This window comes from Seriola dumerili, unplaced genomic scaffold (assembly GCF_002260705.1).
Source record: "Seriola dumerili isolate Sdu_G_001 unplaced genomic scaffold, Sdu_1.0 BDQW01000052.1, whole genome shotgun sequence".
Classification (NCBI taxonomy): domain Eukaryota; kingdom Metazoa; phylum Chordata; class Actinopteri; order Carangiformes; family Carangidae; genus Seriola; species Seriola dumerili.
The window spans coordinates 12,583,191-12,600,097 of NW_019174307.1; the positions used below are offsets into that span (position 1 = coordinate 12,583,191).

General features: G+C 40.2%; 1 protein-coding gene across 3 annotated transcripts in view; it reads right to left on the reverse strand.

The window, feature by feature from the left end:
• Window positions 1–1,741: 1,741 nt before the first annotated feature.
• Window positions 1,742–16,907, reverse strand: part of dock9 (dedicator of cytokinesis 9) — a 79,147-nt gene continuing 63,981 nt past the window's right edge. For 2 of the 3 annotated variants that reach the window (XM_022740137.1, XM_022740138.1), the window contains exons 35-53: window positions 15,303–15,417; window positions 15,125–15,191; window positions 14,979–15,026; window positions 11,432–11,568; window positions 10,412–10,527; window positions 10,090–10,227; window positions 9,806–9,988; window positions 9,086–9,199; window positions 8,744–8,959; window positions 8,456–8,513; window positions 8,166–8,272; window positions 7,245–7,367; window positions 7,011–7,124; window positions 5,385–5,531; window positions 5,092–5,302; window positions 4,154–4,344; window positions 3,943–4,043; window positions 3,709–3,847; window positions 1,742–1,900 (exon numbers count right to left, since the gene is read on the reverse strand). In XM_022740137.1, coding sequence (XP_022595858.1) covers window positions 1,775–1,900; window positions 3,709–3,847; window positions 3,943–4,043; window positions 4,154–4,344; window positions 5,092–5,302; window positions 5,385–5,531; window positions 7,011–7,124; window positions 7,245–7,367; window positions 8,166–8,272; window positions 8,456–8,513; window positions 8,744–8,959; window positions 9,086–9,199; window positions 9,806–9,988; window positions 10,090–10,227; window positions 10,412–10,527; window positions 11,432–11,568; window positions 14,979–15,026; window positions 15,125–15,191; window positions 15,303–15,417 — 2,451 coding nt within the window. In that variant the 3' untranslated portion in view covers window positions 1,742–1,774. Of the gene's footprint in view, window positions 1,901–3,708; window positions 3,848–3,942; window positions 4,044–4,153; window positions 4,345–5,091; window positions 5,303–5,384; window positions 5,532–7,010; window positions 7,125–7,244; window positions 7,368–8,165; window positions 8,273–8,455; window positions 8,514–8,743; window positions 8,960–9,085; window positions 9,200–9,805; window positions 9,989–10,089; window positions 10,228–10,411; window positions 10,528–11,431; window positions 11,569–14,978; window positions 15,027–15,124; window positions 15,192–15,302; window positions 15,418–16,907 lie in introns of those variants that run through there. The other variant, XM_022740139.1, reaches the window with a different exon arrangement.

The following is a 16,907-nucleotide window of genomic DNA, read 5'->3' on the forward strand; positions in this document are numbered from 1 at the left end:
CACACATTCAACAGGGGGAGATCGCCCATTCAGCGACTGTTATTACAATGGAACCTTTGGCCGACTTCGAGTAACACTCTGTCACTTGTTGATTTAACGCACTCTTTGATAACACCATTCTCCTGTTTTTCCCTTGTGCTGACATGAGCAGATTGGATGGTAATGCAAGAAGCATCCGAATGCAATAAAAACTGAGTGTTCAATTGCTGGTCCAGTCAGACTTAGGCATCTGTTCTCACTTATTATATGATGTCAAAGTCATTCTTGAACCATCTTTGTCCTTTTTTGTGACATATGAAGATCTCTGCCACACATCTTGAATCTGCCCTTTTTTGTAACTGGTCAAACAGAAACATTAAAAACATTCATTTATTGTCATATTAAGAGTTATTGTAATGTCCTCTATTCTATCCTGCTTAATATTACAACAAAACCTTCCAGCAAGTAAAAAAGAAATCTGAAGCTTGAGTTAATAAAATAAAAGAAAATCAAATCAATTTGATCATATGATGCTACTTGTTCTCAAGTTTAAGCTAAAGTCCCTCTCTTGACCTTGAAAAGCACTGACAGAGTTATCTGACAGATCACAGACAGTCCTTAGCCTTACCTGGCTGCAATAAAAAAGAAATCAGCTCAATATAAGATATTCTCACTCATGGCATACATGCTATCCATCATGGCAGCTAAAGCCTCTTGATATTTAAAAGATCAAAACTTAAAACCCCCCTGTTCTCCCTCTACTGTGAACACTCCTGACCTAACTGGTTAGACCAACAATCACCTCTTATCTCTCTGGGTTATGTATGTTTTTGCATGTGTATACAGTATGTACTGTATGTATGCATGTGTATATATATATACTGTATGTATGCATGTATGTGCATATACATTTGTACTTGTATGAGCAGTATGTGTGTATGTACATGCATTTGAATGTGTGTGTTTAAGCATTTGATTTTGTTTTTGCATATACTTATGTTTTTATACCCTTGATGATTTTTTGTTCATGCTATATGTTACTGGTTGCCTTTTACATATTTATTTCTGTTTTAAGGGATGCAGGACTCCACTGTAATATGATTATTAACTTTCTTGCTGAGAGTTAGAAGATTGATACCACTCTCATACTGTATCTGCGCACTAAATATGAAGCTACAGCCAATAGCCAATTAGCTTAGCTCAAAGGATGAAAACAGGGGGAAACAGCCTGACTCTGTCTGAAGGTAACAAACACAGCCTACCGGCACCTCTAAGGTGAAGTGTGTAAACGAGTTGTGGGTTAACAGGCTGTGTGTGACCAGACTATTTCATTGGTCAGTAGCTGTGTTACCAGGCAAGACTCCAACCAGTCCCAGCCAACAAATAGTCATAGACATTAACCCCTGTAAAATGTTGACTTTTTTATTAATTTTTACGCTCTGTTTTTTGTACAGATTAAACAAAAAAAGTTTATGTGACATTTGAGTTTTTAGAGGGATTTATAGGTGGACTTTGTCCCTTTTTGACAGAGCCAGGCCAGCTGTTCCCAGGCTTTATAATAAACTAAGCTCATCAGCTGCTATTAGAGTTTATGATTTATCCTACCTGTCTTCATTAACCCTCTGCAAGAAAGCAAGTGTTCTTCTCAAAGTGTGAAACTGTCCCTTTAAATAAGGGCTTGTTTGTACAATAACTAAGATACCCGGGGATCTAAAATGATATTAATATCTAATTTCTCCTCATCACCAATTTCGGGGGTGGGGGTTGCTGAGGTCAAGGTGAACCCAGGTTAGCATCATACCACAGAGGACGAGCTGGGGATGCCCTGGATGGTGGCACTGGTTGGCGTGCCACTGATAGCATTAAAGATGTGAAGCGAGTCTGGAAGAACGCTCTTCATGCCATCTTCCACAGGACTGATCTGAAAGGAAAAATGTGATGAGGAGAAATTAGATATTAAATATCATTTTAGATCCCCGGGTATCTTAGTTATTGTACAAACAAGCCCTTATTTAAAGGGACAGTTTCACACTTTGAGAAGAACACTTGCTTTCTTGCAGAGGGTTAAATGAAGACAGGTAGGATAAATCATAAACTCTAATAGCAGCTGATGAGCTTAGTTTATTATAAAGCCTGGGAACAGCTGGCCTGGCTCTGTCAAAAAGGGACAAAGTCCACCTATAAATCCCTCTAAAACTCAAATGTCACATAAACTTTTTTTGTTTAATCTGTACAAAAAACAGAGCGTAAAAATTAATAAAAAAGTCAACATTTTACAGGGGTTAAATGTCTATGACTATTTGTTGGCTGGGACTGGTTGGAGTCTTGCCTGGTAACACAGCTACTGACCATGAAATAGTCTGGTACACAACAGCCTGTTAAACCACAACTCGTTTACACACTTCACCTTAGAGGTGCCGGTAGGCTGTGTTTGTTACCTTCAGACAGAGTCAGGCTGTTTCCCCCTGTTTTCATCCTTTGAGCTAAGCTAATTGGCTATTGGCTGTAGCTTCATATTTAGTGCGCAGATACAGTATGAGAGTGGTATCAATCTTCTAACTCTCAGCAAGAAAGTTAATAATCATATTACAGTGGAGTCCCTGCATCCCTTAAAACAGAAAATAAATATGTAAAAGCAACCAGTACATATAGCATGAACAAAAAATCATCAAGGGTATAAAACATAAGTATATGCAAAAACAAAATCAAATGCTTAAACACACACATTCAAATGCATGTACATACACACATACTGCTCATACAAGTACAAATGTATATGCACATACATGCATACATACAGTATATATATATACACATGCATACATACAGTACATACTGTATACACATGCAAAAACATACATCAACCCAGAGAGATAAGAGGTGATTGTTGGTCTAACCAGTTAGGTCAGGAGTGTTCACAGTAGAGGGAGAACAGGGGGGTTTTAAGTTTTGATCTTTTAAATATCAAGAGGCTTTAGCTGCCATGATGGATAGCATGTATGCCATGAGTGAGAATATCTTATATTGAGCTGATTTCTTTTTTATTGCAGCCAGGTAAGGCTAAGGACTGTCTGTGATCTGATCAGATAACTCTGTCAGTGCTTTTCAAGGTCAAGAGAGGGACTTTAGCTTAAACTTGAGAACAAGTAGCATCATATGATCAAATTGATTTGATTTTCTTATTTTATTAACTCAAGCTTCAGATTTCTTTTTTACTTGCTGGAAGGTTTTGTTGTAATATTAAGCAGGATAGAATAGAGGACATTACAATAACTCTTAATATGACAATAAATGAATGTTTTAATGTTTCTGCTTTGACCAGTTACAAAAAAGGGCAGATTCAAGATGTGTTGCAGAGATCTTCATATGTCACAAAAAAAAGACAAAGATGGTTCAAGAATGACTTTGACATCATATAATAAGTGAGAACAGATGCCTAAGTCTGACTGGACCAGCAATTGACAACTCAGTTTTTATTGCATTCGGATGCTTCTTGCATTACCATCCAATCTGCTCATGTCAGCACAAGGGAAAAACAGAGAATGGTGTTATCAAAGAGTGCGTTATCAGTCATGTTATCAATCATTTAATGAATGGCACTCTGTTTACTTCACTTGCCAAAACCTTCCTCAGAAAGAGGCAGATTACAGATTTAACATTAGTAATGCAGAAAGTTATTACACTGATACTTCCCTTAAGTAACAGCGGCCAGGGCAATAATATACTCACTTGCTCATGCATGATGATGGACAGCTCCCTGGCGAGGTCTCTATAGTTGGCTTTCATCTCATCATGATACTCCTGTTGGTCCTCTTTGATTAGTCGCTCATTAATGCCTAAGCCGTGGCCACATGCCTCCACAAAATGCCTGCTCAAGAAAATCGTGTTAAGATGCGTTAAAGGAGAATTACGCCATGTAGTAAAACCTGAACAAGCACACATTATAAACCTTAGGCATCTCACCTGAAGACCTCTTTCAACTGTTTGACCTTGTTATCAGGATACTTCTTGGCGCCCGCGTCGTCCAGAAAAGCTCGGGCATATGCAAGTGGTCCTGCATTTACCTGAGGGAGGATGAAGGAGCCATGTCATTTCTTTTTTTTTTCCTCATGATAATTTTATAAGGTGTGTCCAGTGAGTGTAAGTGAGTGTTGACAGAATTCAAAGCAGGCACCTGGACACTGATGCTGCCCTGCAGTTTGAGCTGCAGGCGGATCATGTCCACCTCACTGGAGGAGCAGAGCTGTTTGATCTCAGCCACCTTCTTGCTCATCTCGTCGATGGCCACCTCGATGGGGCTCAGATCGGTGTGGTGCTGATACATGACTGCAATACGTTTCTTTACATAGGGGAAACAATGCGTGGCTGTGGGATAGAGACACAACGGTGAGAGGGGTGAACAGCTCGCCTCTCAGTACATGAATCTTTTACTTTTTTGCATGTGCTTTTCTCAGTTTTACAACATCCACTCATATGTGTACTGCACAGCCGTTGAAAGCGTTCAGACAATAAAGATAAGACGATAAGGTTGAACCTTTTGCACCATAAAACAATAAAACTGTGATTAGGATTATGAAAGGTCCTTGACAAACAGCTGACATGTTCAGAATCTAATCAAGATCTTCTATTCATGCACAGTGCTGAGTAATGTAATGGGTGAACAACTGGCCTTCCAACATAGTGTTTATGTGAAGCCTTTATGTGGGAATTAACAGACAGCAGGAAGACGCGCTCCATAGTTTGAGAGGAAAATCTGAAAAATACATAGTGCTGTTTTAGAGGGTTGAACAGTTAGATAATTTCTTCTGTGGCTCTGGAGGAACTTTTTGAAGTCTGAGAGAATATTCCTGATAATGTCAGCAGGGTTTTCTCAACTTGGTCGTGGGGACAACAAATTTTTAACGGAAACCGGTGGTGTTGAGCTTGAAAAATATGGGCCCAGAAAGAGTCTGACAACAAACGCTAGAAGCGGGGGAATTAAGGTCAAGATAATTTTGATATTGTTTTTTTTTAAACTGTCCCCTTGCAAGCCCACAATTGTATGTAATTGCAATAGTAAATCATTTTTTCTCCAATTATGTGCCACTGTCACACATATATAAGGTTACTTACTGGTTAGTATAGTCCTGCGTTTGCACTGCTCCTCCACGCCGCCTTGCTTTTTGCCTGATATGGTAAAGGGCATCTCAAACACAAAGCGACGGATGTTGTGGCTCTTTTCAAAGTCTGTCTTCCTGTCCACCAGCTCCTTCTCCTCCAAGTAAGGGGTCACGTGTGTCACTTGGATATATGCATACTTAGAGTCCAAGTCTTTGGGATTAATCTGCAAAAGATGCATGTCATTATAATGGATGAATGCTGCGTTGGGGAAAATCCTCACAAATTAAATATCAACAAAGTCTCACCCTTCCAGAGTCCTGAATCATCTTCACGTTCTCCTGTCCAAACTTGTCAGAGTACAGTTTAAGGAGCCTCTGAGATATCTCAGACAGAGGGGTGAATTTGGGTTCTTTGTAGATGTACTCCTTACCATCCTCATCCTCAAAAAAACCCTGAAACAAGACAAAACATAATCAGAATTGCGAAAAAAAAAAAAAATCTAATAAGATATAAAGAAGCAAACAGTGCCACATCAAACCATACATGAGCTGTGAGTGAGAGTCATTATGACGATTGTTAAATGGTAAAATCTTTTTTGTTCAAGTCTAAACTCTGGGCTGAAAGGTACAGAATGTCAGACTCCACAAATACACGACCTTCAATCTAATAGCCGAGCACAGAGATAAAAAAAGAAAAACAAACTCCACTGCAAACATCGACTAGTGTCAGCTCGACGATTTAAAACAGATCAAAGGACAGAGGTGGGGGCATGGATTTCACACGGTCAGTGGGAGCGCTTAGATTAGTCAGTTTCTTGTACATAAACGGGAAAAGATCCCATGAACAGATGGGTGAAGCCATGCATTTACCCAGTGACAGATGAATCCTGCTATTAGCCCTTCAAGGGTTTCCTACTATGATTATGACAACACTGAAGCTAGAGTAAAGGAGGAGTTAAAGGGCAATGCAACGTGAAATAGCACCGACTGCATTAGCAAAGGAGCACAACACAGCCTAAAACATTCACTGCAGTCCAACTGCAATGGTAGCTTTCACACTGATTTACCTCAGCCTCTGAGTCAGTAAACTGGTACTGCTACAGGGTGTGGACAACAGAAAATAAATCATTGTTATTCCATGAGAACTATCTAAATACCATGAAGAAATGTAACACTCCTATTAATACGACTACATCACCAATTAGACCTCCATGTCAGGAGAGACATGGATCTCTGTCAAAGTACACAAGTAGAGGTTACCACACCCAACAAATAATTTCTAAAACTTCTAAAATTACTGTAAGAAAAAAAAAAAAAAAAAAAAAAAAAAAAAAGGTCAGTACTAAACTCTTATACACTTAGATCTATAACACAAAAGCAGAGACACTGAAATGAGAACAGAGGTGGACAGGTGCCATGCAACACAGTCCCAAAAATAAAAAAAACGTAAGGAAACAGTGGTGACTGGTTGTTACTGTAACTTGAGGAAGCAAACTATGACTGAGAAGTGCAATGGATTACAGCAGCACCAACACCACACAAAGACTCAGGCTGCTCAGAGAAGCTAGCAAGGTCTACTGCACAACTTACCGCTGCCTTCAAAGAGGATAAAGAGCAGAGAAGGGTATTAGAGTGGATCATTAAATGGTGCACCACATGTGGTCATGCTCTTTAAAATAAAAGCACTTTCAACAGCCCTCATGCAAGAACGTGAATTACTTTGCCATACCAGCAACAAAATGAATACTAGTGCTCTTTTGTGAAATCTTGTTTGTTTGATTTTAAATACAGTTAAGTGCATAAATCATATAATCAATATATTATTAGGAAAATTAAACAAAAGTAAAAAAAAAAAAAAAAATTTAGTTTAGACACCCTTGTGAGTAACTTGTGAGTTACCGGCCTCTATTGTAACTTAAGAGTTCAACTCACCTGGCCAAAGAAAGCCACTCTGAAGTAGGTGCCCAGCAGTCTCTTGCCTGTGTGCATGACCTCTGTTACTTTGCTGTATGCACGGTGCAGTGTGTCATACAGGTGGGCCAGTTTCTGTGCGAAAAAGTACAAATAATCTGATTAGACTCTGTAGATACTAATGGTTAAGAGCAAGGCTAAATTAGTGGGGTTTGTTGTGGGGAAAATAAAATTGTTGATGAGATAAGCTTGTACCTCAAAGTCCCTGCGCTTCTCATAAATGGGGATTATGAGCTTGTAGATGTCAGAGATGAGCTCGTAACGCTCAGCTTTCCACAGTCCATCTGCACACTCCTCCAAAAGCTCCATTAGGACATCCTGAGGGAACAACAGAAGGGAGGAATACAAAATTTAGCTTAAATAACCAGTGTTTGATAAGTCAGTGCCTCTTCTATCATGAACCAAATTTGATGACTACAAGGATCTAAAGAAAAACGCACATCTACATGTTCAGTCATCTGCACACACTGAAGATAATCTTTATTTTGAAGACAGAAGTATGTGCCTAAACATTGATTCACAGAATTACAAGTAAAACCACTGCATCAAACCTATGAGTGTGTGAATCTCTCCAACAAATTTGACAAAGGGTCATGATATTGAGAAGTGCTTATCTAACATTTTTTTTTTTTTTTTTTTTTTTAAATTTTTTTTTTTTTTTTTTTTTTTTACATTTATTAGACTCTTAAAATCATACGTCATGCCCCTCTTCATGATTTTTATTATTGCAAGAAACATACAAAAATGATATCTAATTTCAAAACTATAAACTGTGTTTCATGCTCGGGTGATTAGATGATTGATATTTTGGAAGTCTGCTGATAAAACTAAATTGGTGATGAAATACTGCCACCAGCCAGTTGCCACTTAAATGATAATTCACTATCTAAAAAGTGAATAGTTGGAGAGCTTAAGATAGGCTGTTAAGTGTTTTTTGTCTTTCTTACATTCATTTGCCAGTCACTTTTGACCAAAGCAACTTAACAATTATCCTGACAATCTAATTGTAATCAATAGTGGAGTAGGACCGAAGCCTGAGTTCATGTTCACTTGTTCAAATCTTAGCTGGTTCGTTTCAAGTAAATTAAATCGATGCAGTATGAAAGATGTAAGTACTTCATTGAAGTGGACATCTTGCATGCCGACATCTTCCATCATCGCCCCTTCCTCATCAATGTTTGGAGTCACGACACGGAAAGCTGAGCAGCCCTGCTTGAACATGCCTGAACACAGCGAGAGACAATATATCAACAAATCAGCCCAAACTTTCTTTTGACAAAACATAAAAATTTGAAAGATTTCACGGAATAGTACAGTAACATGACAATGTGAAAACTTGTGAATGACACAGAACACACACGCTCCTGCTGTGTGTGGCATTCAAGAGAAATAGATTGTTAAAGCACCTTTTCTCCGCAGGTATTCAGCCACAAGTGCTGCCACGTGCACGTAGCACATGGCCGCCTGTAAACAATAAGAACATTCCTGGTCAGCAAAGTGATAGTTGATAGCACTAATTATGTTACATGACAACACAACACACTAAAATAATATCAGTGCATCATAAACTGAGCTAATATTAAGTAAATCCTGTCAGTACTTTATTTTTAAAATCATATATTATCAAATAAGAAGGGACCTTATCCCATGTTAAATAGGCCTCCATTATATCAGCAGCATCTCTTATCACAGACCTCTGACAGGTCTCCATTCTTCACATGGATTCGGGCCATGCTGTCCAGCCAGGTCTTGCGTAGCTCAGGTGTGCTGGCATAAGACTTGGCCAGGCTGTACTGCAGGTCCACCAGCATCTCTGGATCTCTCTCATGCTCCTTCATCTGAGCTGTGGCCATTAAAACCGTCCTGATGCGTTTGGTCAGGTCCTTCACATCTGATGGGAAAGCCGTGTTCTGTTGTGGAGCGTGCCGGAATTAGAGCAGCCAGTTGTGGTATTGCTAGTTTCAGCACATATTTTAAACCGTTTATTTAAGTGGAATATTAAGTGGAATAATTATGAACACAAATGACTTGCTGACCTTAATGGTTTTGTCACTGTTGGCACAGTTGTTGATAATTGACAGAGACTGCTGGAAGCGGGTACTTCCGATACCAATGACATCAGCTATCAGCTGACTGACAGCAATCACCACCTAAAGCCAAGGAAAGAACAGAAATGATCAAATATTGTTTACCCTTACCCCTGTTTGGGCTCCTACAGTTCACAATGTTGTGTGTGTAAAAATTGTACTAATAATAATCAAGAAAACCAACCAACTTTCTTCTTTAAGTAAGTTTGTTTCTTTTTTTAATAAAAGCTAATATGTAGAAAAGTGGTAGCCCCCCATATAAAGAAATAATTCATGTATTATACGCTGTATGAACTATGCTTGAATAAATACATATTTCATAAAGGTGGTGCATTCACAGACAAACTAAATGTATGTGATACTACTTGGGTTTGGGATCAATTAGTGCACTTGTGTGGGGACTCGGCATTGCAAGTGTGTGTATGTGCACGCTTATTTAGAATTTGAGAAGGGTGGTGCAGTATAAAAAGTACTGTTAAACACCAAATCCAGAAAGAGAGCATATGAATATCCACTGTATTTACTGTAGTTAAATAAAGTATCAAGCTGTTAATCAGGGTCCAGTATCTTCAGGAGCCCAGAACATTAGGGTTAAATAATGTGATCATGAAAGCATTACTGTTTTTATTCCGTGGAGGTAAAGACAGGGTCAGAGAGGGAATATCCTACCTGTAGGTGCGTCCGGACAAACGATTTGCGACCTGTGTAGTCAAAGTTGCTCTTCATGAGGAAGTACAGCAGGTGGGCTGCATCGCTGCGAATGGAGCTCAGCTTGGAGTTACAGCACTTCAAGATCTCATAGCAGAACGCAGCGCACATGTCAGCACGCCCTTCGAAGAACGTGCAGGGAAACTTGGGGGTGAAGAATACAAGAAAGGTCATCAGCTACTCTGGAAGGCTGAGGCCATGACAAACGGAGCATTGTTAAATAAGGCACCAAAAGTCTTTCAAACCTTGTAGATGAAGGTGCGCAGTGAAGTGAAGACCTGCTTCAGGGCCGTTTCTGACTGATTGATTCGCAGAAAACAAAGGTGGACTTCAAACACCTTCTTCATGAGTGGACTGTGGCCGTGGTCAGAGCACAGCTGTGTCTGTGGAGAAAGAGCATTATCGTAGTAACAAAAAGAACAAAGACAAATCTAATTTAAACATCAACAACAGGGATTAAGTATTAATTAGGCCTGACATTCTCATTAGACAACCTACATACTGTATTTAAACACAAAATGGTTGTAGTACAAAGTAAGTTGTTACAAGTATTGCAATGTATGTTACCTTGAAACCCATAATGAAGATACTGAGGGTGTCCAGCACAGTCAGGCACACCTCAGTGGCGATGTTGGCCTCCAGCAGAGACTGATTTAACACGTCAGCATCCGAGTGACTGTAAGCTAAAGAGGACATGACAAAAAGCTGTAGCTGTCCCACCCCAACCAATCACATCATATCATATCACATCATATCATATCTTTGTGTTAAAGGCAAAGCTGTTGCTAAAAGGATAGAAAATCTGATTAAGTTGAAATGATAAAGTTTCATTCCAAACTGAAACAAAATGATCTTTGCAATATGTATACATTTTATATATGAATGGTGACACAGTGGGGCACTTTTCTTTTTTTTTTTTTAGAAATCAAAGCAATGATTTTGTGTGCCAACATTTGAGTATTTTTATATTTAGGAGCAAATCTTAAACTGGATTTTCCTAAAATTCACAGATTTTTATTTTGGAATGAAACCTGTCTTATCTACATAGATTATATCTTTTTTTTCAGAGAATGAGATGTAAAATGAAACTCAGAGCAGATGAGCTGGGCAGAGGCATGAGAGGATTTTAAAAGCTGATGTTCGGTTAAAATGGGCATGCTCTTAAAATTCAACTGAATGAACAGAGCCAGTAAGAGACTGCAAACTGGCTGTCAACCTGATACATTCTTACCATGGTCTACAGATATTCCAAGAATACTTGAAATCTTTCTTACACTGAAAACACAAAGAAACTTTATTAAATTTACCAGACTGATCACACACCTTAACCCCTGTAGATAAAAACAGTGTATTGCTACTTTTGGCCGCAATTTTATTTAATTAACTGATGATGCCTCCATGTCTTCTGAAGCATTTCCTGCTTGGAAGCATGCTGGGTTTAAACAGAGGATGAGGAATAGGATGACATTGATGATGGTGATGATGCTGAAAAGCATGAGGAGACAGACTACACAGGGTGAGGCGGAGGAGGACGGCTGTCCTCTGGTAAAGGACGTATGATGTAAACGTACAGTATGGGGCACTTACTGTGGTTAAAAGTATATGAGTTATCCAGGCTGCTGAGCTGCTGTAAGCGGGCATGCATCATTCCTGCCCTGTTACGGGACACAGGCAGAGTCTGAGACTTCCGCTCATGTGCTACAGGTCCTGCCCCATCCTGGTTCCTGATGAGGAAACAGGACAATGTTAGATGAACAGCTGATGACCAGCAGGGCCAGAGTTAGTGAAGCCGGTTAGGGTGACTAATACACCATTGTACACATTTGAGTGGTGTAAATATCACTCAAATGTCCTTAGAGCTACAGATGATTTGAGGATAATTTAGCTTATGAAATTTTAATGTGCAATAACGTCATAAGACTGGAAAATGTAACATTTGAACATTTTTGTACCTACATGTACCAACAGCAACACCTACTGTATGTAGCAGAGTAAAGTCGTAATGTAGTTTGCATGTTTGGCATGCAGTTTAATAATACAATTATCAGAGTGGTGTAGCAACATTAAAGCAAAGAGTCAAAGCAGTGAGTTACAGCACAAGCCATGCATGGAAGAGTGAGAGAGACTACATGTGAATTTATAGAGCAAGTAGTTGTGTCACAGCACTGAAGCTTTTATTGGGTGAGAAGATATCATGCAGTTAGTTTGAGAAAGTGAGTTCCACCTTCAGGCTTACCCAAGCAGGAGAGGGCAGGAGCCAGGTTTTATTTCATTATGTTAAACTTGCCAGCATTTAAGTGAATAAAGATAGAAACAGTGGTGGGAGGTTAGAGAGAGTGAACACCCAAAACCCCCTGGGAGCCGAGGCCAGAGCTCCCAAACAGTAGAGAGAGAGAGTACAGTGACGTAAGTGTGGTTTTGAATGACTTTAAATAACTGTGCTGAACATACAGTTACAACCTTCAACAATCAGACACATTTAGCAATGTTTTACCCTGAATGATCAAAAATACAGCCAGCAAGTAGCTACATTACTGTCACATACAATATCAAGTTTAATGGGCAATCAATGAACAGCAGAAAAAAAGACTTTGTCTCATAATAGGTGTCTAGATCAGTGATTTCCAACCAGAGGCTGGTGGACCCCAGAGGGTATTTCTGAAGTTGCCAGGGGATACGTGGAAAGATTGAGGTGTGGCAAAATTTATAAAAAAAAAAAAAGAAGATAATTTGATTTTAAAATATTTATTTATTTCTAAATAGTATTTTGTATTTTTTAATTTTTAAAATGAACAGTGTTGAAATATTTAGCTAATACTAATACAGTATTGAAATAGCTAGAAGTAATGTATAAACCAGGGGTGTCCAAACTACCGCCCGCGGGCCAACTGCGGCCCGCGGTCCAGTTTTTATTGGCCCGCAGCAAATTCTGAAAATATAATTGAATATGGCCCGCACAAGAAGCTTGAGCTCAACTCTGTTGCACTTCTCAGTTTCAACACTAGATGGAGACAGCCACGGAAACGGTGCTTCTCCACTAAACAAAATTAAGCAAAGAAAAACTTTTACCGCGAGTCACCAGAAATGGCGGCACCGAAGAAACGCAAAATAGCAAGTGAGTGTAGAAGATTTCAAACACGGTAGGAAAATGAATATTTCTTCAAAGAAATCAACGGAAAGTGTGTCTGTTTGATTTGCAATGAAGATGTTGCTGTGATGAAAGAGTATAATGTCCGTCGGCACTATGAGACCAAACATCAGAGCTACACATTGTACACCGGTGCCGAACGAATACAGAAAGTCAAGCAAATGGCAGCTAGCCTGCAAGCTCAACAACAGTTTTTTTTTCGTGCTAACAAAATACAGGAAAACGCCACAACAGCAAGCTATGAAGTCGCTAAACTTATTGCCCAGCACGGCAAACCGTTCTCAGACGGTGATTTCATAAAGCAGTGCCTCATGAAAGTCACAGAAATAATGTGCCCGGAAAAAGTGCAGGATTTCAACAACGTGAGCTTATCCAGAAATACAGTGGTGCGGAGAATCGAGGACTTGTCAGCTAACTTGAAACTTCAGCTGAGAGACAAAGCTTGTGCTTTTGATTTTTACTCGATAGCATGCGATGAGAGCACAGATGCCACAGACACCGCGCAGCTGTTAATTTTTTTGCGGGGACTAGATGATAATTTTTGCTGTACAGAGGAGCTGCTTGATATGATGAGCCTAAAAGGCACAACGACGGGTAGAGATATTTTTGAAGCTGTGTCAGAGGCAGTTGAAAAGATGGAGCTTAAATGGGACAAGCTCTGTGGAGTAACAACGGATGGAGCTCTTACTCATCATCTGAATACACTGAACAAGAACCTACAAGGCAAAGAACAGCTGGTGCCACACCTGTATGCGCACATGAAAGCCTTCTGTGTAAAGCTCCGCCTGTTTGAGACACAACTACGAAGCTTTAATGCTGCACACTTCCCTGCGCTGTCTGAAATCAAGTCTGCTTTTCCAAAGGCCGACCTTTCTGCTAAAAAGGAGAAATATGTGTCTGTGATTGCATCTCTCGTGACAGAATTCAACCAGCGTTTCCAAGATTTTTCTGTCATTGAAAAACAAATCAAGCTGTTCTTGACCCCCTTCCTGGTGGATGCTGAAGAAGTGGAAGAGAGTCTGCAGTTAGAACTGATTTAAATGCAATGTGATGATTCTCTGAAGAGTCAACATCAGCTTCTCTCCCTCCCTGACTTCTATCAGAGTTTGGATAATGCCAAGTTTCCTCTGATGAGATGCCACGCAAAAAGAATGATGAGCCTGTTCGGCTCAACATACATATGTGAACAAACATTTTCTCTGTTAAATCAGAACAAAAGCAGACTGAGAACCAGAATGACTGATAGCCATCTCTGTGAAGTCCTTCGTGTCTCAACCACCAAACTTTCTTCTGACATGTCAGCCATCCTTCAATCCAAAGGACAGCATCACTGCTCCCACTGAGTGCAATGTTCTTCACATTATAGGTGAATTAGAAATACACACAGTATTCATGTGCCAATATGTCACCTCTAGTGTGTGGCCCGGCCCTTTGTTTATTTTTCTCTATTTGGCCCTCACTAAAAAAACTTTGGACACCCCTGGTATAAACAATGTAAATATTTACCTAAGGGCAACGTATAAACAGTTGATGTTGATAACTAAAAGTAATGCATAAATGATTGATATAATTTAAGCTAAAACTAATGGATAAATGGTAGAAATGTCCACCTTTTGCCTTTTGCTGCTTCAATAAGCAATAGTAATACAAATGCAAACTTGACCGAACCAACCTAAACACTTACAAGTCAACTGTATGAGTAAATTACTGTTACATATAATTTAATACAGACGTTTATATAATTCACAGTGTTCAGTTTAAAATCAATCAAAGTGAACACATTTGAAACGTGACAGGCGGTGGTGCTAAAGGATGAGTACTTGTGTTCATATGTAAGGGGCTGTGGGGGCACATCAGACAGAAAAGGTTGGCAACCACTGTGCTAGAAGCCTGAAATCCCTGATGAATTCAAACATATATCAAATGAAATAGCTTTAAAAACAGTGGCATCCATGCAGCTCATTCAAACACTGACAACAGCATTACCTTGCGATGTATCTCTTTCCCATGTATCTGAACTGATGGAGGCAAACTCTGAGAGGAAGAGCGAGTGAAAAATCAGTCACCAGACATTTTTCCAGCATTACTTAGGATGTCAGTGTCGACAGCAATATTACAGTACGACGCCTTACTCGACTAGAGTGAAGAAGTCCATGAGATCAGCAGATGAAGCCTTGTTCCAGTATGTGAACAGAGCGTCTGGAAGAGACAGTGATTGACGTAGGAACAGTTCGTTTTCTTGGATTGTAGAAATGTGAGTGAACACAGTATTTAAGAGAAATAGTGCAGGCAGAAAGAGTGTGATTTTACCTTCAGACATGCTTTTAAGCACATGTAAGAAACACATGAGGAGGCTCTTTATCTCGGCCTGGTCCAGTTTATCACAGCGCAGCAGGGTACTGCCCAGGGTTGAGGCGGGCTGGTTCTGAGGGACAAAAGAGTCTGATCAGGCACAGACAGACAAATATCTAATGCTGTCAGGAGCCATGTCTCGCTCCTTTTACTGCCTCAAAATAAGCCAAACCACTGTTTAAAGAAAAAAAAAGCCAAAAATAAAAAGGGCATTTACCAGATAATTTCAAAAAATTTTGAAACTCAAAAACAGGAAAAAAATAGATGTTTCCCTGAGTTACAGTAAAGAGGGGTTATGACATGATTAGTATGAGTTTTTTGAAGGCCTGGGATTACAGTGGTAAAGCTACACTAGTGGAGTCATTCACTCAGAAGTTTCAGGGCTCTATGAGCAGCAGACAGACTGCTGGTGGAAAGCGATCACTATTTCTCCCAGCTGAGGCAGAAAGCAGGGAGAAAACACCAGAGGAGCAACAGCTCTACCACAGCAAGGGGTTGGCCATATACCAAGCACGTTCCTTTGCCAGCAGTCAGTCTAGACCATGAAACTGGCTGGGGATGACTTCATGGAAAGCATGAGGCCATGGTTCTGGCTTTTTAAAAAGGTGTTTTGAAGGGAGGAGAGCTTTATGGCTAATGTTAGTTTTCCTGAAAAGTTTGGGACACAAAGTGTGAAGCTGTGGTGCAGATACTTTTGAGCAAAATAGACAGATTCTTTTGGTTGGATATAACTGCAAATTAGACCTGAGTGTCCTCCTTTTCCCCTGTAGTTGTTGTTGTGGTAAAAGCTACCACACATCACAAATTATAACAGCTTCAACGGTACACGAAAGAAACAACAGCACAGGCAGTGAAAACATGATCCTTTGTGTTTAACAGACTTCTTCTCAGACTTAGCTTGAGGCTGTCTGTCTGTGAAAGCGAGAATGAAACAGCACACATGAGAGGAACTCAAAAGTGAGAAATCCCTTAAGCATGCATGCTTATCCACATCTGGAAAACGAGCCGAGACAAACCCTGCGAGGCCCTGTGGTACAGCAGGTCTGCTTTGTGGAACCAGAGAACAAACAGGCCAAAGCCTGAGAATCATGTGGCAAAGAAAGGGCTTAGGACACTAGGACACTCTCACACACACTTTCACATTCCCAGAGGGGACACTCCTAGGAGGGAGGACGACTGTGCGAGGGAAGGAGGCATTTTGTACTTGAAGTGAAACGCTGGGCTGCAGGGCGCTCTCTGACCCACAGGGGGCAGAGAGCAGGGAGAAGTCCATGGTGACGCGCTTGGTGCGCCCGGAGAGCACGGGCTCCTCGGCCTCCGTAAAGAAGCGCAGGACATTGACGGAGTGTCTCCGTACGAACTTCTCCGTCTGCCACGACCAGCCATACAGGTAAGGTGAGGGAGTCAACGGTACAAGTTAACAAGGAGAGACTTTCTGTGGCACTTTTGTCATAACAAGAGGAGGTGTGATATGTCAAAGGCAGAGTGAAATTAATGTTATATGCGCACAGAAAGCTGAAATTTGACTTCCGGAAAATGTTTTAATGAAATTATTTCACAGCC